This window comes from Dunckerocampus dactyliophorus, chromosome 9 (assembly GCF_027744805.1).
Source record: "Dunckerocampus dactyliophorus isolate RoL2022-P2 chromosome 9, RoL_Ddac_1.1, whole genome shotgun sequence".
Lineage (NCBI taxonomy): Eukaryota > Metazoa > Chordata > Actinopteri > Syngnathiformes > Syngnathidae > Dunckerocampus > Dunckerocampus dactyliophorus.
Window position 1 is genome coordinate 9,184,403 of NC_072827.1, and position 26,567 is coordinate 9,210,969.

General features: G+C 38.0%; 1 protein-coding gene across 3 annotated transcripts in view; it reads right to left on the reverse strand.

The window, feature by feature from the left end:
• The window catches only part of pde11a (phosphodiesterase 11a), a 96,597-nt gene extending 70,495 nt beyond the window's left edge, over window positions 1-26,102 (reverse strand). For all 3 annotated transcript variants that reach the window (XM_054787554.1, XM_054787553.1, XM_054787555.1), the window contains exons 1-2: window positions 25,056-26,102; window positions 22,305-22,463 (exon numbers count right to left, since the gene is read on the reverse strand). In XM_054787554.1, coding sequence (XP_054643529.1) covers window positions 22,305-22,463; window positions 25,056-25,856 — 960 coding nt within the window. In that variant the 5' untranslated portion in view covers window positions 25,857-26,102. The remainder of the gene's footprint in view (window positions 1-22,304; window positions 22,464-25,055) is intronic.
• Window positions 26,103-26,567: the final 465 nt, after the last annotated feature.

The following is a 26,567-nucleotide window of genomic DNA, read 5'->3' on the forward strand; positions in this document are numbered from 1 at the left end:
CCGTGTCTTCTCTGCATTTATCTGCATCCTCTGTGGCTCCGCAAAGTTTTGCTGCGGCAATAATTTATGAATGCGTAATATTAATGCATAAAATGTACAGGATACATACTGCCAGTGCAAGATGGTGGCTCTCTGTGTGTGGTGCTACAGTGGCACTGGCTTCTACACCATAAACTCAATTCAACTCTACTCGCGAAACAAACAAGTTGAATTTACTAGCGTCGTCATTTACATGTGTACAGTCTTCTCATATTGGGTCACAGGGATATAAGGGACATTTTCATTTATTTTGGGGGTTTAGGGACCCCCAAAGGGGGAGAATTATATTGTAGAATGAACCTTTCTGTGAACTCTAGCTGTGCTAAAAAAGAACAGTGTGATGTGCATCCATTACATAAGATCAGGGCATGCCAAAACCCCACCATTCCTGTAAGCGAAAGCATGTCCAGAGAAGAGCAACTTCAAGTTACACCACATCATTAGATATTGTCCAGAAGCCTATTTAACTGAGTTCCCTCTCAAACTGCAAATGTGTCGACAAACGTTCTTTTAATACACCACGACAGACTGCGGTTTCCTAAATTTCAGCCTCAAAACTAGTCTTTAGACATTTTTATGTGAGTATCAATTACTGCAGTCTTGGATGGTAACCTCCAAAAGTAGTGGAGAGCTACTATATTAAGCTACTATATAAGTTTTTTCCATGACAGGAGGGTTTGAAACAACTTCGTTTTCCATCATCAATCCAGGGTGTGCCTCTCGTCCGGAGTCAGCTGGGATAGGCTCCAGCACACTCTGAGACACAAGCGAGCACAATTGGTATAGAAAATGGATGGCTGGATGGACGTTTCCCATCACATGTAAATGACCATTATGCAGAGCTCCCAGTGATTCTGCATGAGTGAGTTGTATTATATCAGGCATATACGGATGCAACAGTAATAACTGGAACCAAATGCATAAATTAAGATACAGTAATTACATTGGCATTATGATAATTAAATCCCAAAACGTCATGTGGGAAACAATGTGGGCGTCAATGACCATGCCTTTATAATTGTTTTATTCAGCTCTTCTACTGAATCTCAGAAAAGTAAAAAAGCATAAAGCAATTTTGTTATTCATTCAAAGAAAATTGTCGTTGCAAAAAACGGCGCCTTTCATGACGTCATTACTTGTTGGGACAAATAAATTCATCAACTCAACTGGCATTTTACCATTTGACTGAAGAGTCTGATTTTGCATGCCTTGGGCTGGTAAAATAAATGCACTCTATACATTAATAATGTAATCAAATTGTATTTCTTCCTTCCTGGCCATGCTTGATTCATAATGTGCTTCAATATGCAAGCACACATGAGAGTTGGCACAAAGAGGTGCTTAATAACAGTGCAGGTGGAAATCACCATCACTCCAATGTGGCCTTACCTGGGACACTCGGTGCAGCACCATCGGTGCAACACGTGCTATTACTGTATATACCAGCCCTCAGTCCACCCTGAAGGTGCGGGAGGCACAACAATACATGAATGGGGAAGTTCCTCAGCTGTCTTTCTTCTAGGACATTGGTCAGGAACCTTTTTGGCTAAAAGAGCCATGAAAGCCACATATTTTGAAATACATTTTTACACAATTAAATGCATGCATTTTTAGACAAGACCAACAATTTTAGAATATAATAGGTCTCTGCATTTATTATTTTTAATAACATTGTTATAATGAAGCTTATCAATAATAAACTAGAAAAGCACTCAGAGTTTAGTTTCCCACCATATTGTGATTTACACCATAAATATTAGTCCTACATTTTATCCACATATTTACATTCCTCGACCATGAAAACAGCAATTGGAGTCATGATGATATCAATATTAGTTCAGTAGTTATTCACAAAAACCTTCTGGATGTAGCGCTGTTGCTTTTGAAAATACAACAAATCTATTGGCACACTCCAGGTTCCACAGTGTCTTGGCTATATATAATGTTTATAGCTTCATTTGTTGTCTTCCTATGATGAAAATACCAAAGGTCCCCTATTTTTCATATTGTGGAATTATTATTATTATCCGGATCTGCCTTTGATATCTTGTAGAAGCTGTTGGAAACTTGTCCTGTATTTATTTTCCAAGTGCTCTAACCCTTATAGAGTTATATGCACAAATGTGACGAAAATGGTCCTATCTCGCAATGTTAAAGAATCCTTTAAAAAATTTCTGGATCCAGACTGTTATCCGGATCACTCCCAAAAATTCCCCAAAATTTCCATATCCTATTTCCGACAATTCCTGAACATTTCATCCAAATCCATTCAGAAACTTTTCAAGTTATTTTGAACACAAAGAGACAAACAAACAAACAGATAAACTCTGGCAAAAACGTAACCTCCTTGGCAGAGGTAATTAGAATACTTCTTACCATTAATGCTGCTTTTGGTGCTGCATGGTTTTGCTGATGGCTTTGTAGTCTGGTTGATACGTGGTAAGGTTAAGCTTCACTTTACTTGTGTTTCCTCCACTTGATTTGCCATCATGATGGTACGATCGTGAGCAGTTCTTGCTAACAGAGGTGTGTGTTTTATTAATTTGATTATGTTGTCTTTGTCCAAAGAGCTGTCAAAAAGTTAATTCGCCACATCAAGCATGAATGTTTTGGCATATTCGCCATCTGTGAATAGCTATTTCTAAAGAACCAGCCGAGCTGGCCGAAGACCAGTCAGCTTGTCGGCTCCATGCACGGAGTTGCTGCTGACTAGCTTGCACTCTGGACAGTAGCTGTTGGCATGCCTTCTTCCGGCTGTCCGGCTGGATATCTAGACGCAAATGTTGCATGTGTCGAAGTGCCACTTTACATTTGACCATTTCATCAATGAAATTTTATCACTGCATATTAGACACACCGTCAAACCTGTTCTCTCCTCGAAGGCAAATTCTTCTGTCCGTTCTTGCAGAGCTGTATGGTATTCCTCATCTTACTTTTTTTTTGCCATCTTGCTGTGTGTGACTGGCCAATCACAGAGCGTGAAGAGTGAATACATAATGAAGATTTTCCTTCACGATTAGGGATAATGATGAGCTGTACTCGTTTCATGTTCGGATTCGGCAAAAACGCATTATCCGTAACATAATATTTAAACTTGCAAATGTGTATTCTCCTAGCTTAATATATTGCTTCCTGTTAGCTAGGTAGCTTTTGACCCAATTCAAAACTAACCCTCTTATTCCATACCTTTGTAATTTTGTGATTAGAATGCTGTGATTAATTGTACCGAAAGCTTTTGTCAGATCCATTAATACTGCAGCTGCACACTTTCTGTGGTCTATAGCGTTGGTAATTTTCTTGGTAATTTTGATCAGTGGAAAGGTTGAAATGTTAGCTCTGTATCCGTATTGGCTGTCCGCGAGTAATTCATTCTTACTAATAAATTTGTCCAACCTGTTGTTAAATAGCTTAACATAATAATAAGGAGGCTGGTCGATAGTTTGTAAATTGATGTTTGTCTCCGTTTTGGAAAATTGGAACTACTTTAGCTATTTTCATTTTGTTTGGAAATTTAGCAGTCTGCAATGATAAGTTACTGATGTAACAGTTTTACTATCTCGTTGATGACCTTTTTTATCATTTCCATTTCGATACTGTAACAATCAGTTGATGTTTTTGCTTTACATTTGTTGACAATATCAATAAAGATATAAAATAAAAATTCAGAGTTGGGACACTATAGAGAGATTCCGGGAATCCTTTAGTCATCTGCATCTCTGTTCACATGATGCACTGCACACTGTGTATGTAACTCAGCGTGTGAGGCAAATAGGCTTTCAGACAGTCTGTGTGCTTATTTTTATTGAGTACTCCTGCAAAATAAGCTACAATAAAGCCAAAGAAAGTTGCATATTGCGGCACAGTGCTGTGTAGTTGTAGAGATTGTGTTGTGCCGTAAAGCGCATGCATAACGTTGTGTGAGCACACGGTCATTCTTGGATAAAACACCGACATCAGCACTTTGATAAATAAGGTGACAAACAATATTGTAGTTTTTAAGAAGATGATGTCTTAGCAAAGTACGGAGGTGGCATCTGTGTGGCTATTCCCAACCCCCCTCCCTCGCCACTCATCCATCTTTGCCAACAGGAGTGATCGATAAAGGTAAAAGTGATGTTAAATGTTTATTTATCCATTTCATTTGTCATTTCCCTGCATTTTGCATTGTTTTCTGCATGTAAAACTATAATTGTACTCTGTTAAATGTGTGTTGTTTTAATTTTATGGATGTCTGGAATGGATTCATTGAATTTACATTATTTCTGATGGAAAAAATTGCTCCAGTTTTCATACGTTTTGGTTTTCCACTGACCATTTGGAACAGATTAATAAAAATGAAAATTGAGGTAGCACTGTAAATTGTTTCTTAAAGGAAAAATGTATTTGGTTTTCCTACAATTGGGTTTTCGACTGACCCTTTTGAACGGATTAATAGCAAAAACTGAGGTCCCATTGTACATTGTTTCTTAAGGGAAAAATAGTTTAGGTTTTTGTATGATTCGGTTTTCACCAAACCCTTTAAAACGGTTTAACAACAAAAATTAAGGTACCACTGTACGTTATTTTTATGTGAAAAATTGTTTCAGTTTTTGTACTATTCGTTTTTCTACAGACCCTTTGGAACTGATTAATAACGAGAACCGAGGTACCGCTGTACATTATTTCTTATGGGAAAAATTGTTTTGTTTTTTTTGTACAATTCGGTTGTCAACAAACACTGTGGAATGGATTCATAACGAAAACTGAGAAACCACTGTACATTATTTGATATGAGAAAATAGCTTATGGGAAAAATGGTTTTGTTTTTTGTACAATTCAGTTTTCGACGGACGGTTTGGAACAGATTCAAAAGGAGAATCGACGTACATTGTTTCTTATGGAAAAAATTGTCGGTTTTCGCCTAACCCTTTGGAATAGATTAATAACGAAAACCAAGGTACTGCTGTACATTGTTTCTTATGGCAAAATTTGTAGCAGTTTTTGTCCGATTCGGTTGTCAACGAACTCTTTGTAACGGATTAATAATAAAAACCAAGAGACCGCTGTACATTATTTCTTCAGGGACATTTTTTGACAGACCCTTTGGAATGGATTAATAACAAAAACCGAGGTACTTTTATTACTTTTACACAATAAAAGTATTGCTCAATTAATAGCTCTTTGCCAGTGTCAATCAAAACTAAGCATTATTACCGTTGCTGTGAGTTTATAACAATAACAAATAAATAATTGGAACATTCTTCATTTAAATTATGATTGAAATGCAAAACAACTCTATTAGGGACATAGAAATAGGAAGGATATTTTAAATAGATGACATTTTCCAGACAATATGATTTTTTGATGATTATGAATATTCACAACGCGTATGCTTTTGTTGTGCTCATATTACCACCATTCAGTAAGATGCTTCATGCAAATTGAATTACTGAATGAACAACATTTCTCATCATACTGATTTACACTTGATGCCTTCATTCAGTCATTTGATGCAATTGTAAGGTACATAAAAAAAGGATACAATAAGTTAACATGGCTAAAAACAGTTTAAAATGCATAAATATGCTTAAAGTAGTTAAAAGTGGTAAGAATTCATAAAGATGTTGGATATGTAAAATTCAGTTGTCAAAAACAGACACCCCACTATTTTTAAAATATGTTTGTCTCTAAAATAATCCAAATCCCTATTGTTGGTGTTTAGGTGTAATACCGCAAGTCCACTAGGGGGTGCTGGTAGCGATAATGGTATAGAGTAGGTGTTAAAACAACAGAGGAAGAATAAATCCTGCTGGTGAAGATACAACAACTCATCGTGGATTGTCTTCCTTATTCTATACCACAGGTTAGTAGAAAGTAGAAATAACCTCACACAAACAGATGTAAAGAGTGGAGAATGTTGATAAAGTAAACAGCTACATGTAAAGTGGTATGTTATACAATGCTTTGTTGAGCTTTTGAGCACATGCTAAATGGCTAATGCTAACAGGCCTTTGTGTATGGTGAATAGCATTAAGCAGGCTAATTGAAATCTGTGAATTGACTGTGTTGGTGATGTTATTGTGCTAAAGATATGTTATATAAGTATACATTTTGTCCCTAAATTGTCACTTGATCGACATGTGAAGAAAATGCCTTAACATCAGAAATGCTGTTGTATAACTGTTTAATCAGTGTTCAAATGAAGGTTAAACTGATAATACTTCAAGTGTTATTCTTCTGAGAGGAACAATAAATCCTGCTGGTGAAGATACAACAACTCATCGTGGATTGTCTTCCTTATTCTATACCACAGGATTATAATTCCCACCCCTCTCCAGGCGGGAGGGGCAACACAATCAAGCGCCCGGATGAGTTTTTCTTTTCCAGCATGCAGAGGCCAAGTGATGCTGAGCAATAAGCTGATCCATAACACTATTTCAGCTGTCCTCTGGAATTCTCTAATAATGATCTACCGGAAAGGCAGCAGTCATCAATAGGCCGAGCAGAGTAAGATTCATTAGCGTGTAGGACTTTTGGGATCTGGCTATGGACCTGTCTGCGCTACTAACAGGCAAACGCAAGAAAAGCAGCGCTCTTGCTAATTACATTCTGTCAGGCAGGCCATTACACAAGGTTGCATTACAAAAAGAGGTTTTTGCCTAGAGACCTGTGGACTGACCAGCTGTAAAAGAGTGGTTTGTTAACAAAGGCCAGCTCCTACGAGACTGGCTCTTACCCTCCAACAATGACTGTGGTCCGCAGCTGCTGTTTTATATGAGCAACGCTGTGAGAAATGACAAGGCCTATACTCTTCATTTCTCTGCTCTCTACTTCATGAATGCAAACTGACGGGTGCTCTAACTGAGCTCTGAGCATTGCACATTGTTGTTAAACCAAAAATCATTCTCTCGTGGTTGTTTTGCAAACGCACTTTGCATCAGCAGCTTCTTTTGAAGGTGGCATTAATTTTTCATGTAGCCAGTGCCTACTTCTGTACAATGGGCAAAGTAAGTCACGCTCACTCGTCGAGGGCACGGAGAACAAGTACAGCTGATAATTCAGTTGTGGTGATCATTTGCAGCGGCATCCCTAGAATATTCTTAAAGGGATAGTTCAGATTTTTTGACATGAAGTTGTATGACATCCCCATCAGCATTGTAGTCCAATAACAGGGACTTACCCCCCACTTGGTCTCCTAAATCCAATTCTGGTCAGATTTCCGTGATGAAGAAAATAGCTCCACTTAGTTGCTGCTTACAATTAAGTAAAGAGTTTGGCTTCTCAAAACAATATGCTTTCAAAAGATTAAAACATTTGCATCACAAAAATGCCTCTCGCATCTACTTCTCCAGCCGCCATCTTGTTTACGTATGTGTTCCACAGCGTCACATTCACATGAACGCACAGGTGACAGTGTGCAGGGATACGGAGGGAGACAGATATAACGGCAAGCGCTTTGTGAGGTTTGAGATTTTTGAGAAGGCATTTTTGTGATGCAAATGTTTTAATCTTTTGAGCGCATATTGTTTTGAGTAGCCAAACTCTTTACTTAATTGTAAGCAGCGACTAAGTGGAACTACGTTCTTCCATCCATCCATCCATTTTCTATACCGCTTCATCCTCATTAGGGTCGCGGGGGCATGCTGGAGCCTATCCCAGCTGACTTCGGGCGACAGGCGGGGTACACCCTGGACTGGTCGCCAGCCAATCACAGGGCACATATAGACAAACAACCATTCACACTCACATTCATACCTATGGGCAATTTAGAGTCACCAATTAACCTAACATGCATGTTTTTGGAATGTGGGAGGAAGCCGGAGTGCCCGGAGAAAACCCACGCGCACACGGGGAGAACGTGCAAACTCCACACAGAAATGCCCAGGGGAGAATCGAACCCAGGTCTTCCCGATCTCCAGGCTGTTCCTGTATTGGCCAACGTGCTAACCACTAGACCACCGTGCGGCCTGGAACTACGTTCTTCATCATGAAAATCTGACCAGAACTGGACTTGCGAGACCAAGTGGGGGGTAAGTCGCTGTTATTGGACTACAATGCTGATGGGGATGTCATACAACTTCATGTCAAAAAATTTGAACTATCCCTTTAAGCTTTAATGTGGTATAAAAAATATAGTGCTATTTTTTGTTTTATTTGTTTGTTTATTCTTTTTTTTTTTTTTTTTTTTTTACAAAAAACTGACAAAAGGTGACGTAGCTCGGAGTGCTTCCAGTTTCCAGCATGCCTTGCGGCACTTGCTTTGTAAATAGTTGTTGAAGTCGTGTTTGCTGTGTGAGGGATATAGTGTTTTATTTTATTTTCTTTTATGACACCGTGTAAATAGAGCAATTTAAAAAAAAAATTACAAAACGCAATGTAGTTAGGACTGCTTCAGGCTTCCCAGCATGCCTTGCGGCACTTGCTTTGTAAGAGCAGTTATGTGTAAATTGTTAGCGTTAGTTGTTGTTTATGACCTTTCCTCACAGCAGTAAGTTTGCTGCGTGAGGGTTATAGTGTTTGATTTTATTTTATGATACCGTGAGTTAAACTGTTACGTTGAGTAACAACCACCTGTTTCCATTCCGTTGTCAAGCTCATCGTGAGTTCCACTGTGGCTACTCTTGCCCAAATAAAGAGCAACTTTCTTTTCAGAGTAGGCTACTCCTTGTCTGAAAATAGTTCACTTGAACCAAATTCATCTGGTGTCAACAGCAGCCATTCCACTTCATCCTCACTGCTGTCAGTGACAGGAACCTTGAGGCACGCCTGCATGGTGACTGCTTCATATATTGCAGAATCTAAGCTTGTAACCTCAACTATACTACTGCTATTATAATATAAAACTAGGCGTAATAATAAGTCACAGCAGTGACGTGCGGTGAGGTTTGTGGCTAGTGACTCCTGACTCCTTTGGAGTTGTTTTTTTAAGTTCATAAGGTTGCTCATCAAGTGGACAAAATGTTATTACGTTATTACATGTTTTAATTATTACATCGATACTTTTTATATTAGATGTATTATTTATATATTACTATTTGTATTGTTATGTATGTTATACATACAAATCTAACATTATATTGAATATTTATCCATTTTTACATGTTTATTCAAGATTCAAGAGTTTTATTGTCATATGCACAGTAAAACAGGTGGTTCTGCTATGCAATGAAATTCTTGTTCTGTTCATTCTCCCAAAAAAGAAAGAAAACACAAGAAAATGAATAAGAACAGTAGAAACATAAATACCAATAAATTAAACAACAACAACAGAAGAGACATGAATACCAATAAATAAATAAAGTGTTATGAGTGTGTGCGTTATGTGTGTCTTTATGCTTGAACTTTTTGTAAAACGTTGAGGTTACGCTCTTTGTTCGGTGGTCATTAAACGCGCCATAGGTTTGTGCTGTGAGACGTAAAAGTTTGTTTGGCTATGTGAGCACTAGCTCGGACTGTCAATCCACTGCTGGTGAGTCGTTACTGGAATGACAACAGGCAAGCAGTGTGGATTATGTAGACGCGGCTTCTTTAGCCTGTTAGCCTCCAGCGCAGGCCTGTCCAAAGTGCGGCCTGGTCATAATATAGTCATAATATTACAAAAAGAAAATTTATTTATTAATTTTTAAGAGGAAAGATGAAATATATAAAAAAAAAAAAACAACAGCAAAAATGGGGGAAAAACGGAGCAAGTTCAAAGTTCATCCTAGTAATGCACTTTTTCACCTACATGACAAAGCTGAGATGCAGTTTTAAAAAAATATATGCGTTGGTTTACATCCTTTCATTTTTCAATTTGTGGCTTTGTGGAAAACGTTTGGACACCCCTGCGCTTGCCTGACGACCGGACTACAGGCTATGCTGTATCTGTTCATCCATCATCTTGCATTATCATTCATGCATATGTGTATTTAATAAGTGTGTGGGGCATATTTAAGGATTAAACCGGCATTTTACTCGCAAGTGAACAACGGCAATTGAAGAGAGAAGGGGAGGGTTCTGAGCTGAACATAATGTAACAGTTATGACAGTCACTTTTATTGCAAATGTTGATCCAAAATTGGAGGAAAACGTCAACGTCAAGCTAGCAGGAGGCATTTGCTGGTGGTACCGGAAGTTAACCCCTGTGAACAGCAGCGATCTACTGCATATGGATATATTCTATATCTATATAATTAGGAATATGTGAAGTCAATATGCAATGAAGTCAGTTTATGCACGTAAGACAACAGCTGTATTACGCTACAAAAGATAATGCAATTCCATATAGGCAGTCATTACCGAAGCTCCCCAAAGGCCTGACATCCTGCAGAGGATCATCATGACACAATTAAAGCAGCGTGGGATTTAATGCCAAGCGTTGTGTGTTTAGATATCCTATAAGGTTTCACCGCACCAAGAAACGTTTAATGAAGACAATCTCAAATCTCTGTAATGACACTTAATATCGCTGCATCGTTGAGTGCTTTGGAGAGAGAGTTACGTTTTCTTATTACAAGCTGGTTTCTTATTTGCACAATCGCGAGGCGTTAGTCTGCTGTTTATGCAATGGAAATGCTACTTAAAGGAAAACTGCACTTTATTTGGAATTTTGCCCATCATCCACAATCCTTATGTGAGACATGGACACACGTCTTTTTCTTTTCTGTGCTTTCTAAAGATATAACAACAGCTAAAAAGAGGCAGGAAATTACACACCTGTTCCTCCTCCAAAGCCCGCTATTAAAACACCTCCAAAAACCTCCAACAAGGTTTTATGCTTTTATATCCATGCTGTGACCATGTGGTAACAGACACAGTCATGTTATCATGTAGTACTTATCGTATTTTTTTACCAGAACTTTCTTCCTGGGCGCATTGATGTCACATACAGTAGCAACATAGAAAGGAACGCTACACCTAGCGCTAACTTTTCCAAACTCAAAAACAAAAACACCGCATTAGTGGCGGCAGTTCCAGTATGCAGCATTACCTTCCGCTCTGTGAGCAAGTGTGTGGTGAAGCTAGTTGATAGCCGGTGTGGTGTGGTGAGGTGTCACTACACCAGTGACATAGTTCTTTGGCAAAACAATATTAATAACAATAATACTAACATTGTCGCTAGGCATGTCACAATAATTAATAAATGGACTAATCGAACGATAAATAAAAAGGAAGTTGATCATTTTGCCGGCCTCGATAAATTGACATGTGCATATGTATTTGTTTTCCTCTCTCTCCTCTCTCTTTATCAGGCTGGACGGCAAGAGGGTTCACTCTGTATCTTTCTGGGCGTGTTGGTTCTCTGTTGGAATGAACGGAGAGAGTGAACCCTCCTCTCAGCCATTCAGCTTCCTTTTCCCAGTAGGTTGAGGCGGGGCTGCTAGTGAGTTGATACACAACACAGAGAATGTCACGGTTTGGCTGGTGCTGTCGGAAGCTTGACCCCCAGTGTGCAGAGACGAGGCGATGGAGTGCAAAAATAAGTGTTCTTGAATTGTGTAAAAACAGGAGCAAACAAAAGGCGACAGAGAAAAGGCTCTGTGACAAAAAATGCAGGTAGTCCAGGTAAGTGGATAGTTCAAGTTACAGCACTGGTTAGGAGACAAGGTGCATAGGAAGCACAGACAATGGCAATGAACCAGGGCCGCACGTATGACGGCGCTGGCCTTTAACTGCCGCAAATGACAATTGGCCGCAGCTGTCCGGCCACCAGGCGTGAAGCGGCTGTCTCCGCCACCACGCAAAGTAAAGGCGCAGGACAGGAAGAACTGGCTCCTGTCCTGCGAAACATAACAGAGAAGTCCGCCAGGTTAGTGTTAGCACAAATGTGCGTCGTGAGCTAACTTCAATATGAATGAAGGCACAAAAGCGATGGTTTCTAAGCCAAAAGTCTCTTCTGTTCTTGTTGCTTAATTTATTGGTATTAATGTTTCTTTTGTTCTTATTCATTTTCTTGTGTTTTCTTTCTTTTTTTGGGGGGAGAATGAACAGAATAAGAATTTCATTGCGTAGTATAACTACCTGTTTTACTGTGCATATGACAATAAAACTCTTGAATCTTGAATCTTGCAATGCCACTTTTAAACAGAATGAACAGGGTAAGCGCATGAACACAGACAAATTGATTGGAAAGTAGTGACGAGGAAGAATGGGAGCTGGAGGTGCAGCGGAGCCTTCGTCCCGACAGTCAACTTTTACTGAGGTGTTTGGTGAGCAAAGTAAATATAAACAAAATGGTGCACACTCACAGACAGTGTCGTTCACTACATGTTAAGCCTTCCTGTTCAGGAATAATACCCAATGTTCATTATTTACTCAAGTGCAATTTTCTTTACAGAGACTTGATTCTCCATTTAAGGTTGACTAACGGAAAAGTATGAAAGTTCTTGCCATTCAGTTGCAATTTTGCACGGCATTGCCACACAAGATCCAACAGATGCACCAGCTTGAAAACAAGATCCCCAGAATTTAGATTTAAGACCTGTGATTCAACTGCAATGAATGCGTACGAATAAACTTGTCTACGTTCTGGACCTGGATTTGTCTGTCTGTGTCCCTGCCGACTCGCTCCGTTCTTTCCTTTCTGTGTGGGACAGAGGGTTGCCAAGGAAACAGCAAAGCTGAGAGCATCGTGAGCATTATTGGCATATGGCAATTTTTGCAGGGAAGCAAATGACCTTGCAAACGTACGCCGATTTTGTTGAAATCTTTGCTGCTGTGCCTGTTAGCTAGCAACTCATTGTTGAGTTTTTGAAAAAAAACAAGAGAGTGAGAGTAGTATTTTTTTGTATGTATGTAGTATATGGAATAGCAATGTGTCATCACGAACGAAACTCTCCAAGAGCCGCCTCTTTGCAGTGAACGACGCAAGCCGGCTCTTTGAAGAGAACAAGCCGTCTTGAGCTTTTTGTTTCGATTAATTATTCAGCTGTTTAGGCCCAAGAGCAGCCAAAGAGGCGGCACTATCTAAAAATATAATTAAAAAAATATTAATTTTTAATGAAAACATTTTAAACATGCTGTAATTTTACAAGAATGAAGTCATAATATTAGGAAAAAATTATCAGTCAAATAAAAGATCATTTTAAGAGAATAACTTTGTAATACGAGGGGAAATAACGTCCTTTTAATAGCATTAGGGTGAAATATTAAAGAAAGACGTTATTTTTTAATGTCATAATTTATGAAAAACAAACCAAACAACAAATAACGTAATTTATGGAAAATTAGGCTGTTTAAAAAGTCAAAAATTTTAGGGGAATAAAGTCATAATTAGAAGAAAAAAATTACAGAAATGAAAAAAAAACAGCTGCAATTTTCTGAAAATAAAGTCAAAATATGAAAAGAGAATAAAGTTGCATTCTAACGAGAAAAACTCGTAATATTCTGAGGAAAAAAATGTCATTCTAGTAGCGTAGTGCGGAAATATTAAATAAATAATATGTTATTTTCTTAAAGCCGTAATATTATGAGAAACAAACAAAACAGAAAAAAGCTGCCATTTTTGGAACATTAATTGCAAAAAAAGTTGTAATGTAACGACAATAAAGTCAAAATATCAAGGTTTATAATTATAAGCCTTGGGTTAAAGTTATAATTAAAAAAAACTTTACGACAAAAAAATTCTAAATATTGTGGGTATAAAGTCATTATTACAAGAAGAACATTTACAAGTTGAAATAGTTGGAAAATTAAGAAAAAAACAACAGAAGAATTATGTGAGAATTCTTGTGGATTCTCACAAGATAAAAACTTTCAATTATGAGGAAAAATTATCATGCTCCGCATTCCTGTCCTGCGCTCTTATTTTGGAATGTTGCACTTCCTGCTGGGGGCAAGGTGCAGCCGCTTTACCCCAGTGGAATTGTGTGTAAGTGTTTGCAATTGCAATTAGTTGGGTTTATAAGCCCAGCGTTGTCACAGGGACGCCGCTGCTTCATTGCCGCCGTTCACTTCGCCTGTGATGCCACCTAAATGTTCTTCATACCTGTTGCTACCGCCCAAGACTACCTTGTATGTTCACAGAGTCGCTTTTTGTCTTATCCTGCACGACTGTGAGTACTTGCACCAGCTCGTGATCATTAAAAGACTTTTATTTGCACGCCGCAGAGTCTGTCTCTGCATACCGGGGTCAAGCATTCGACGGCTCAACTCAGATCATAGCAAAAATGTCATTTTAGTAGCATAGAGCCAAAGCAGGTACCACCAGGTACTACAAACACAGTCGTATGTAAAAGTTTGGCCACCCTTGATCATTTCCATCATTCATTCATTTATAAATCAGTTGGTGTTCATTTTATTATATCAAATAACCGATGGACAGAGTAATATTTCAAGAGTTTATTTTTTTTAAGTCAAAATATGAGAAACAAACAAAACAAAATAAAGTTGTAATTTTTGGAAAATTGGGTTGCAAAAAAAGTTATAATGTTACCACAATATAGTCAAAATATTATGGCAAATTGAGAATTGGGAAATGATGGAAACGAGAGAATAAACTCATAATATTATGAGAAAAAATAATGTCATTGTAGCAGCATTGAGCTGAAATATTAAAGAAATAATATGATATTTTAAGAGTGCAAACAAACAAACAAAACAACAATTAATGATGTGATTTTTATGTAACGGTTGCAAAAAAAAGTTCAATTTGTGAGGCTGACATCAGGGAATATATATTCCAATTTAAATTTAAAAAACAAACCCTTAACCAAATATCAAACTAGTGGTTGCAGCTCATTTCATCATTTGTTTTTTGGAGCAACCTGTTCCATGTTGAGCATGTAAATAGAGTCATATAAATAATACACATTTATATCATTATATTTTTATCTTAGACATAACATTATCAATGATAATAAATGATAACGCTAATAAATCAATTTAAGCAACAAAAAAATCTGAGGAGAAATTTGGGAGCCGGCTATTTTTAGGGAGCCAAGCCAAAAAAAAAACAACTCCCTTAAAAGAGTCGACATTCCCATCACTACTATCGAAGTGGTGAGTGCCCCACTGTTTTGTTTTGTTTTTTTTGTTTTTTTTAGGTGAAAACACTACTGGCGCCAATAAAAAAGGATCAAGTCAGCAATCAGTCAACACTTTGGTCCATTTTCGCCCCGTTTCTCATCACACTCGCACGGTTCTCGCCTGGAAAGTGCCCCAAAGCCGCTTTAACTGCTGCTATTAAAGATCATAGGTGATAACACCAAAGTGAAACTGAACACTCAGCACAAAAGCAAAGTAAAAACAGCACCCACAAAGACACCAACCCTAACGTTTGGTAAGAAGCACCTTGAGGCACGAAGCATTACAGCAAATATTTGCTGCGTTTGACAAGGGAGTGAGTGGATGACTGAAATGATATATGTTATAGAGCACTGGGTACAAGAAAGAACGGGAAAACATTGCCTGCAGTCCATCAGATAAGAGGCATGCAACTTCTGTGTCGTTATAATTGGAAAAAAGCAGAACACGTGATGGAAAGTAACCAAGGTAACAGGGCTTATCCAGCATATGACATTGGTAACTTTCAGTGACTTTTAATCATTCAAATAAACACTTAAATATGAGTGACAGTAACATAAAAATCACATTTCCAGCCAAGCAAAGCACTATATTCGTCATTATGATGTTTGACCAAAACACTAAGGATAGGCATAACAAGCGATCACTCATTCTGAATTGATCGTGTCTTGAAACAATGGAGGTAAAATGGCATGCAATACATGGCTCCAACCAGCAGAGGCGCTGTTGATTCAGTCTGATTCAGAGTTTGTGGACTGAAGAACAACAAAAAGACCTCTCTGCCAAAGCCTTATTCCGATCTGCAAAAGAATACATCTGCTATAAATCAATACTGCCAATCAGATGCTATTTTGTGGGAAAAAAAATGTTGATCAATTGTGCTAACTAACTTTAAAAAATCAATGAGCTGATTGATAAACAATTCGTTCCTTCAAATACCGACAGACGTCTATACTAGAAGATATCAACTCTAAAATGAGAACAAATGGGAAACTATGCCATGATGGCACCTTTCAGAAACTGCTATTAACAATACATAACAAGAAAAGAAGATTACTTGATGTTATTAAATCTAACTACCCCCCCACCCCCCCACACCCTCTAATTTTCCAAAAATTGGAACTTTATTTTTTTGATTTCTTTTCCTACTATTTCAACTTTCTTCTTGCACATTTTCTTCTCGTATTTATTACTTTATTCCCATAATACAGTCAAATCTGTCTATAGTCTCTCCTTCCCCACAACAAGGGGCATTACAGTATTGACCAGTGCACATTGTCTCACACCAGGAAATAAACGGTGTCACTGTCTGCAACAAGCTCCAAAGAAGACGGCTTTTTTTATGTGGAACAACTGACAGTTTGTGTGGATCTTGTGAATGATTGTGACTGAGCTAGGACTCAGTAATTAAAGTCTACACACGACGGCTTCATTGCTTAAAAAAACGAAACTTTTTCGTGCATGAAGCTTCTGCTTGAGTCGGCATTTTGGTCGCTATATGCGGTCAGATATTGACCAAGGGATACAAAATGGGTGGCCGCTGGCCGCATTAGACAGGTGACCGCTATACACAGGGTCTATAACACACACATTTTCTGCGGGGGATTTTTCAGTGGCTGCTATAGGCAGGTGGCCGTTCTATGCAGGTGGCTGCTAAGACAGGTTTGACTGTATTTTGACGTTATCTGCATAATATTATAAGCCCCCCATCTTTCCCAAAATCACAACTTTTTTTAATATTTGTTGCTCATAAAATGAAGACTTAAAACCGATAATGTATATTTTCTTTGATATTTCAACTGTATGCTACTAAAATTATTTTTCCTCATAATGTTACGAGTTTATTCACATCAAATTGCAACTTTTTCTCTTGCTAGAATATGACTTTTTCTCTTAATATTTTGACTTTATTCTCATAAAATTGAAACTGTTTTTTTCCATTTCTGCTGTTGTTGTTTCTTTAAATTTTCCAACTATTTCAACTTTCCTCTTGTAAATTTTCTCCCCATAATTATGACTTTATTCCCCTAATATTTTGACTTTATTCTCACAATATTCTAACTTTTTCTGCAACCTATTTTCCAAAAATGACAACTTTATTTGTTGTTTTCTTTGCAACTCATAACATGACACGACTTTTTTTAAAAAAAACAACACCTTTCTTTAATATTACAGCATTTTTCCTCATAATATTACAACATTACGATGTTATGCTCATAAAATTACAACTGTTTTTGTTAGATTATTATGATTATGATTTTTTATTTTTGCAGTTGATTTTTTATTTTTCTTTCTTTTTCTTGTTAATTATATTTTTAGAATGTGCCGTGGACTAATAAAAAAACAGCCACTGACCACACTTTGGACACCCCTGCTCAAATTGTCTTTTGAAGCAGGGAACGCCGGTTCGACCCCGGTTATGGTCATGTCAGAATGAGTCATCTGTTTTAATCAGTTCATTTTTTTTTATTATTTTGCTCTGAAAAATCAATGATTTGACAATTTCTTTCCCATGTATTCATGTTACTTTGAATACATGCATCTCATTAAAGTCAAATAGTGAAAATTGGCTGGCTGGATATTTCAGCCATAGTTTTCACAATGGAGCTGACATTATTAACTTGATTGGTCAAAAATTGATATTCCGATTTTTTTTTTTTTTTTTTTATTAGATATGCTGCTACTTAGCCCTCCAAAATGACCTTTACACGGTGCTTGACGTAATGACCATCTCTATTTCACCATCTGCACATGTCGTAGGCCAAGACAAGCTCATTAAAAGCATGAGCATATTCATGAGCTATTTAGCACTGACTAATTATAGATGATTGTGGGAGGAGTACTTGGATGACACCAGGCTGGAGCTCTCCTGCACACAATACAGTGCAGGCCGCATGCTTTTATAGATCGGAACATAAATTCTGAGGTTTGTGGGTATGCAATGTTTGGCGCTGAAATCCACGCACACTTTTATATTTTATACACCCCAGAATTAGAGTGTTCCATCGCTTTGCAAATAAAAGGGCTAACAAATATTTGTACCTGCATGACTTAAAGAATTGCAACACTGACAGTAAATAAAAAATACCATTACAACAGCACTGCTGCATTCATGGACCAACAAAAGCAGACCGCTGTCGACACAAATAATTCTACTGAAGCCTTTGAGCTTTGCATCAGTACTCATGTACTTGTTTTGCACCAAATAATTGTGTGCATTAAAATGATGTATAAAAAAACAACAGTGATGTGATTGTTGTAGAGCACAGGCATCAAATTCAAGGCCCAGGGGCCAGATTCGACCTGCCTTATCGTTGTATGTGACCCGTGAAAACTTGAGAATAATGCAGGTCAAAAAGGCACTTTAAAATTTTTTTTTTTTTTTTTTTTATTATATTACAAAAAAATAATGACAAAATAAAATAATTTTAAAAATCAAAAAGACCCTTAATGCATGGCAAAAAGACACTTTAAGAATTTTTTTATGTTTCATATATTTATATTATATTACTAAAAAATAATAAAATAAAATAATTTTTAAAAATCAAAGACACTTTTTTAAACAAAAATTTCACTAATTGTGTTTTTTTTTACACTTATTTTATTTGTTTAAATGTTTAATACATTTTTATTATAATACTAAAAAAACAATAACAAAATAAAACAAAATCAAAAACATCCTTAATGCATGTCAAAAAGACACTTTTTAAAAAAAATTATGATTTAAATTTTTTACATGTATTTTATGTGGTTAAATCCTTCATATACAGTGGTTCCTCGGTTAAAATCCACTCTGATTAGCGCGCTTTTTGGTTAACAACCAAAATTTTTGCTACAATTTTGACTTGGCTCGCTTCTTTACCGTCCAAAATACAGTCCGATTTGTTTACGCTGCCATCTTGGATCACGCGGCCAATACGAAATCTTGCAATACTTGCATGTGATGTAAATGTAAATGTGACAGCGAGGCTCAGTCATCAGCTGCGACGCACACACATACAATGCATACACAGCTGCTTCCAACAACAAAACATAAGCATTCCAACTTACAGTTGCGGCATCCGCAATCAAATACAGCACACACCACACGAGACGTAAGGCATCCTGCCGCTTTGTTCATTTTCTATATGAAAACAGCAAGGTACATGTTTAGTGGTTCTAGATTATTGATAATTACTTTGATATATTTTTTACATTGTTGCAAATTGTGGTTGCAGCAGAATAATGTGTTTATTTTGTGTTATTTTGTGATGGTTTTGCGTTTTTTTCCCCAACAAAACCAATGTAAAAGTGATGTTAAATGTTCAGTGGTCCATTCATATGTCATTTGTAAATATTTATGCATTATTTTCTGCATTTAAAAGTATAATTATTTGTCTATAAAATGTGTTTTGTGTTAACATTTTTGAGTTTATGGAACGGATTATTTGGCAAGGCAAGGTGAGTTTATTTATAGAGCACAATTCATACGCAAGGTCATTCAAAGTGCTTTACAGAAAAGAAGGGTAAAATCCATAAAAACATAAAATAATTCTAAAATCATTACATAAAGTTCCATAAATCATTCCATAAAACAAAAAAAAGATTTTAAAAAATGAAGAATGCAGATAAAATACTTTCAGTTGTCAAATGCACAGTTGAATAGAAAGAAGTGTTTTCAGCTTGGATTTGAACATTCCCAAAGTTGAGAATTGTCGCACACCGTCTGGAAGACTGTTCCACATTTGGCAGCATAAAACTGAAACGCAGCCTCACCGTGTTTAGTCCTTACTCTGGGCAGCCGCAGGAGACCACTCCCTGAGCTTCTCAGAGCTTGAGATGGTTTATGTGGCTCTAACATGTCAGAGATGTATTTAGTGCATAAACAATGAAAAGACTTGTACACAAGCAGAGCTGTTTTAAAGTCTATTCTCTGTGCAACAGGAAGCCAGTGCAGAGACCTGAGAACTGGACTAATATGTCATATTTCCAGGTTCTAGTCAGGACTCGAGCAGCAGCATTCTGGCTGTACTGCAGCTGTTTTACTGCTAGTTTAGAGAACCCAGTGAGAAGGCCGTTGCAGTAGTCTAGCCTGCTGGAGACAAAGGCATGGAGTACTCTCACTAAATATGGTTTAGACATTGTTCCCTTGATTTTGGCAATGTTTTTTGATGATGTTATTGATTTAATGTGGCTTTTAAAGTTCAGGTCTGAGTCCATACCACTAGATTTCTAACCTCTGATTAGGTTTTAGAGAAAGAGTCTCAAGGTGGCTAATAACACTTTTTCTTTGTTTCTGTGTGCCAAAGACAATGATTTCAGTTTTGTCTGAGTTTAGCCGGAGGAAGTGTTCCACATACTGATTTGTTTGATGCAATACAAAGTAAATCTGCGCGACCATGTTCACCAGCCGTCAGTGACACGTGGATCTGAGTGTCGTCTGCATAGTTGTGGTAGGACACATTGCAGCTGCGTATTAGCTGGCCTAAAGGAAGCATGTATAGACTGAACAATAGGGGTCCCAGGATTGACCCCACAGGTCATAGAAATTTGGTCTGAGACACAGTTACCAATTCCTACAAAGTATTTACTGTCCTCCACTTGAACCAGTTTAGAGCAGTACCTGAGAATCCCACCCAGTTTTCGAACCTCTGTAATAAGATCGCATGGTCAACTGTGTCAAAGGCAGCGCTCAGCTCCAGCAGAACTAAAAGTGAGACATTGCCTGCATCTGTGTTCAGACGGATATCATTTGTCACCTTGATCAGAGCTGTCTCAGTGCTGTGGTGGGGCCTAAAGCCTGATTAGAAAGTATCAAACACATTGTTAGAGAGGAGAAAGTCAGTAAGCTGTTGGTATACAACCTTTTGTAAGACTTTTCCCAAGAATGGCAGGTTTGATATGGGCCGATAGTTGTTCAGTACTGTGGCATCAAGACTGCTCTTCATCAGAAGAGTCTTAATGACAGCAGTTTTTAGGGCCTTTGGAAATGTTCCAGTCTGAAGTTGAAGATGTTAACTAGATGAGTGAGTTGTGGTAGCAAATTGCTCAGTACAGACTTTAGAAATCTAGTGGCTAACTCACCAAGGCACCACGTCGATGGACCCAAACTGCGGATGATCTCTTTAAATGTTTTCTGAATGCCAGGTGTGAGATGTGTCAGCTCCAGCTGTCTAGCTGGCTGCAGAATAGTTATTTTTGTGTTGTGGAAATGATAGCATTTTTTCTACCTTGTTCTTTGTCATGAAAGAATATTGCAAACTCATTGAACTTAGATGTAGAAATGAGTTGTAAAGGCAGTGAAACTGGAGCGTTTGTTATTGGATTTACATGATTCTCTATGGGAAAATTTGCTTTGGTTAGAGTCCATTTTGGTTTGAGTCGGACCTTCTGGACAACACAATGCTTTATCGAGCCTCCTATAAATATTCTACCAATTGCAGTACTTTTCCACTAAAGTTGTGCTGAATTCTAGAGTGAGAAGCACCTTGGTTTCATCTTCTCCAACAGTGTAGCCTCCCATCAGCAACAGAAACTAACAGAACCAATAGAACGACAACAAAATAGCCTTTTTTTGTACTCTCTATCCAACATTAACTAACAGTGGACTTGACTGTACTAACTAGTTTCGCCTTTGGTTCGTTGGTACTTTGTCTATAAAAGCACACACACAAGGAATGAGTGGTCTTTATTCAAAATCAACTACTACCACTAAAACAATAACCTGAACCCTGAACTTTAAGAGCCGTGTTGAACGTCGAGTTGACAGTCGAGACTTTGAGCTCGACGCTTAGCACTCTGGACTCTCATGCCGTAGGGTCCTTGGTTTGAGCCCAGCACAGGGCTGGCTGAACGTGGCAGGTTACATACAAAAACGTAAACTCAAAGAGTATTTACAAAGTGCCCGCAAGGCATGCTGGGTCATCTGTCTGTCATCCTTCATGAACCAGGAAGTAGCCTGCTAACTACAATGCAACAAACACACTACGCAATTGGTTTTTAAGGGTTCTATTTTTGCAAAAAGCCTCTGTGGAAGCAGTCTAAGCCTTAGTGGCATTCAAATTATATGTGTTATGTGAAGTATGACATCATATGTTAACATATTGTGGACGTTCACACAGTACTGCATTTTTTTGCCTAATAATGGAAAGATTTGGATAAGTTGTTTTGGTGCGTGTTAAGCTTGACCTTTAAACAAACGTAATCGACTTTGACAACTAACAAACAGTGTAACTTGTCTTGGAGAAAATCAAACAAAGCAAAATGAACTCTGAATATTGATATGTTGTTGCTCGCAAGGTTACCTTTTCGTCGTCTTCAGTGAAGAGTTCCACGCTTGAAGTCTTGTTGATGGCCTGCGCCACGCCGATAATCTCGCCATCGCTGTTGCGAATGGGCATGCACAGGAGAGACTTGGTCTTGTACCCCGTCAACTTGTCAATTTCATCACTGAACCGCCGATCCTGCCAGCCCACAGACGAGGACGGGACAAGATAAACACATCAAGGTTGGGGTTTTTTGCATGAAAGTAGGTATTTAAGAAAATGTTATGTATTTTTTGCCTAAATTAAGCATTTTCAAGCATAAAAATCAACTAAAATACAGATATACACTAAGGCATTCAGAAGACCTATTCAAAGACACTGTGATGATCTACTGGTCATTAGGTGTCAGTAATGTTACTGTAACGTTGAGACTGTAATGTTGATCACCGCAACAAAACATCAGGCTTTTATTGCAGCTTTGAATGATCTCACAACATGCACAATAATCCCTACTGTTTCGGCCGTAATCCATGCGAAGCTAAAACTCAATTCTGAACCCCCAACATTACTTCTTGTCCACCTGCTACTCAGCTCCCCTAGCACTGGAACACATTTACAGCAACACACACAAGCAAGAGTCTGTGTAATTGGTTTTATTTTTTCTTCTTATGTCTACTATACTGGGTAATAGGACTGTGAAGATGACTATAGGGTGTTGTCTAGAGGGCTCTAATGTTAAAAAACATATTTAGAAGGTTGTAAACAGGTTTTCTATGCTCTAACTATGAAAATATTCCATTTATAAATAAGGAATCCTACATCGTATGACAGAAAATAATTAATTAATGCAAGGGTGTCCAAAGTGTGACCTGGGGACCATTTGTGGCTGATTTTTTTACTGACCTGCGGCACATTCTAAAAATATAATTAAAAAAAAAAATCTGCATATTTTTACAAGTATGAAGTGAAATATTAAGGGAAAAATGTTGTAATCTAATAAGAAGTTGTAATTTTACAAAAATAACAGGGAAAAAAGTCATTTCAGTAGCATAATGTTGAAATATTAAAGAAAAATTTATTTTTTAAATATTATGACAAATGAACAAAACAGCAAATAAAGTTGTTGGAACATTAGGTTGCAGAAAAAGTTGTAATGTTACGAGAAAAAAGTCATAATTACGAGAAGAAAATTTACAAGAAGAAAGTTGTGATATAAAATAGTCATGGAAAATAGTTGGAAAATTAAAACAAAAAAACCCAGCAGACAGCTGTAATTTTAAGACAATAATAAAAAATATTAAGACAAAAGAGTTGCATTCTAACAGAAAAAAGTTGCACTTTTACGAGAATACTTTATTTAATACTTTACTTTATTATTATGCAAAAAAGTTATTTCAGTATAATAATGTTGAAATATTAAAGGAATGTTTTTTTTTTTAAGTTGTATGAGAAACAAACAAAAAAAATTAAGTTGTAATTTTTTGAATATTAGACTGGGGAAAAAGTTATTATGGGACAAAAGTCATAATATTATAAGAAAAAATCATAATATTATGAGAAGAAAATTTATCAAGATTATTTAAGAAGAAAGATTAAATGTTTGGAAAATTAAAAAAAAATAACAAACAGCACAAATGGGGAAAAAACAAAGAGCAAAGTTGATACTAATAATTGGCTTTTTCACCTACAGTATATCACAAAGCAGAGATGTAGTTTTTTCTTGAAAACTTCTTAGTATATGAACATGTATTGCTTTACAGAATATCAAATATAATAAGTGGCAAAATTGCATCCTTTCATTTTTCACTATGTGGCCTACACTGGAAAAAGTTTGGACACCCCTGTTTTGATGTATCAGCTTTTTGTATTGTAAAAACAAGACAGAGTTAAATAATTTGGGAATTTCTACATTTTTAATATGAAAAAAGCATGTTCAAACAATGTACTCGCATGAGTTCATTGGATATAGACCCATCAGAGTGGGACGGATTAACCCGAAATACAGTTTAATGCAATGGTTCTTAACTAGTGGGTAGGGACCCTAAAGTGGGTTGTGGATCCACTCGAGGTGGATTGCAAACAACGGGGCAAAAATGTCATTTAAAATGTACAACCAATGTCCGACTTGTGTTTTGTTATTATTTTGAGGTAAAATTGAGGCGTATTTTAGTCATCTTCCTCTTTGGCATAAGTGAAATATTTTATTTTGTGGTCTTTTATTTAGTGCAATGTTAATTTTTTGTTTGTTTTAATTTAAATTTGTTATCATGTTTTTCCTCATTTCCTTGACAAAATGTCTTAATAAATATTTTATAATATTAATAATAATAATAATAGTTATCATTATTTTATCATTTTGATAATAATAATTCTTAATAATATTTTAAAATGTTTAAAATGCACTTTGGACATGTACTTATGCGTATTAATGTTTCAATGTGACATAAAAGTATTTTAAAAATAAATTAAATTAATTAATAAAAAAAATGACAAAATAAAGAAATGAAAAAACTATAACAAATCAAATGACCAAGAAAGTGTTAAAAATAATAACAAAAAATACATACAAATAAAAATGACTGAAATAAAGGTGGGTTGCGACTTAATGACCATTGGAAAATGTGGGTCCCAGGTTGAGACCATTTCAGAACCTCTGGTCTAATGGACCTAGCAGGCCTTCAGGATGTATGTAAATAGTATTTAAAATGCAATAACTTTGTCACTGGCATATGGGATGACAACCTGAGCGCTAATAAATCACATGATCATTATCATCATCATCAGGATCACCTGGTAGGCGTCAGGGATGTTGACGGTCTCTCCGTGCTCTGCCACGTAACCGATGATCCCTTTGCCCCACGGCACCTGAACCTCATCCGAGTTCATGGAGGGAAGCACGGTGGTGCCCGCGTGCACGTCAAAGAATTTGGACACGAGTGTCTTCTTGTTGCCGGTGCCCTCCACCAGGAACAGGGAGCACCGGTCCGCGTCCACCATGATGCACACAAACACCAGGATCTTGTAGCTGAGGCTCGTCAGGTCCAGGTCGTTGGAGATGTCTTTGACGAGCTCCAGGAAGAACTCCCTCTCGTTGTGCTCCTTGAGGTAGTACTTGAAGTCCACGGCCGTGGACGGGTACTGGGGGATGTTGACTCGGGACTCGAGCAGGGCGCTCAGGATGTGCGCGGTGGTCGGAGGCAGGGAGCTCGCCTTTCTCAGCAAGGCTCTCCGCCGCATGCTGCTCAGTGGCTCCTGGGCCCGCGAGTTGACGTGCTCGTCGTAGGTTCTGTTGACGTTGACGGCTTTGGAGCGAGCGAAAGTTTTGCGCAGCTCCTTCTGCGAGGCTCTACGCTGCAGACCGTCACATTTGCTCGCCCAGCTGTCCCTCAGCGCGGCGCCCTTGTCGTCCCTCAGCTCGGCCGGGGTCGTGGCAGCCGGACATGCCGGACCCTTGGTCGCCGGGTGGGTCTTGAGCCACTTCTCCACCATGCCATACGTGCCCTTTCTGTTCAGGTAGTCCTCGAACAACTCGGGATGCGAGTCCAGGAAAGTTTCCACGTCAGAGAAACACACCATATTCGGCATTGCCATACCTGGTCTGCAGATGCTCCTCGGTGAACCAAAACCACGAAGTCGCGTAGGGAAAGATCATCCATGAAGCTTGGCTGGAGCACCAGGTTAGAGAATCACAGACGCACCCTACATCTCTAGGATGCCCTTCTTTAACGTCCCCCTCACCCCACCCCCCCACCCAAGCATTTTGCAACCATCTCCAAGTCCATCAGTACTCAGGCTGAAGGAGGCAGACAACAAGAAACAAGCAGAGTAGAACATCAGAGAGATCCACAAGCGAGCATCACCGCGGTGTGTGTGTCCTCTTGTGTGCTAATGACTGTGTTGCCTGTGGTTGGCTGGGCGGACTGACGTGGGCTTCGTCACACGGAGCTCATGCAGGCTCGGTCAATGAGCATCCCATGCCTGTGGACTTGTCAGCGTCTCACTCTCTTCCCAAAAATGCTGTAAAGTATAAAAACAGTCATAGTTAGGTTTGCTACTTGGTCTTGATGTGACTAATATTTTTTTAAATATGCATTTAGGAGAAGATTTCCATGACGCTGACTGCAGTTACAACCAACCTCGACACGAGTTCTATGTAAATCTACATTTTATACACGGCAAATGGCAGTTTCATTAGCGGAAGAATGTTGGCACCATTTTTATGCCTAACTTTGTGCACTGTTGCTTTTTGAACACTAGAGGGAGCAATATACCAATCACGAAACGTCTACAGGAGGTGCATAT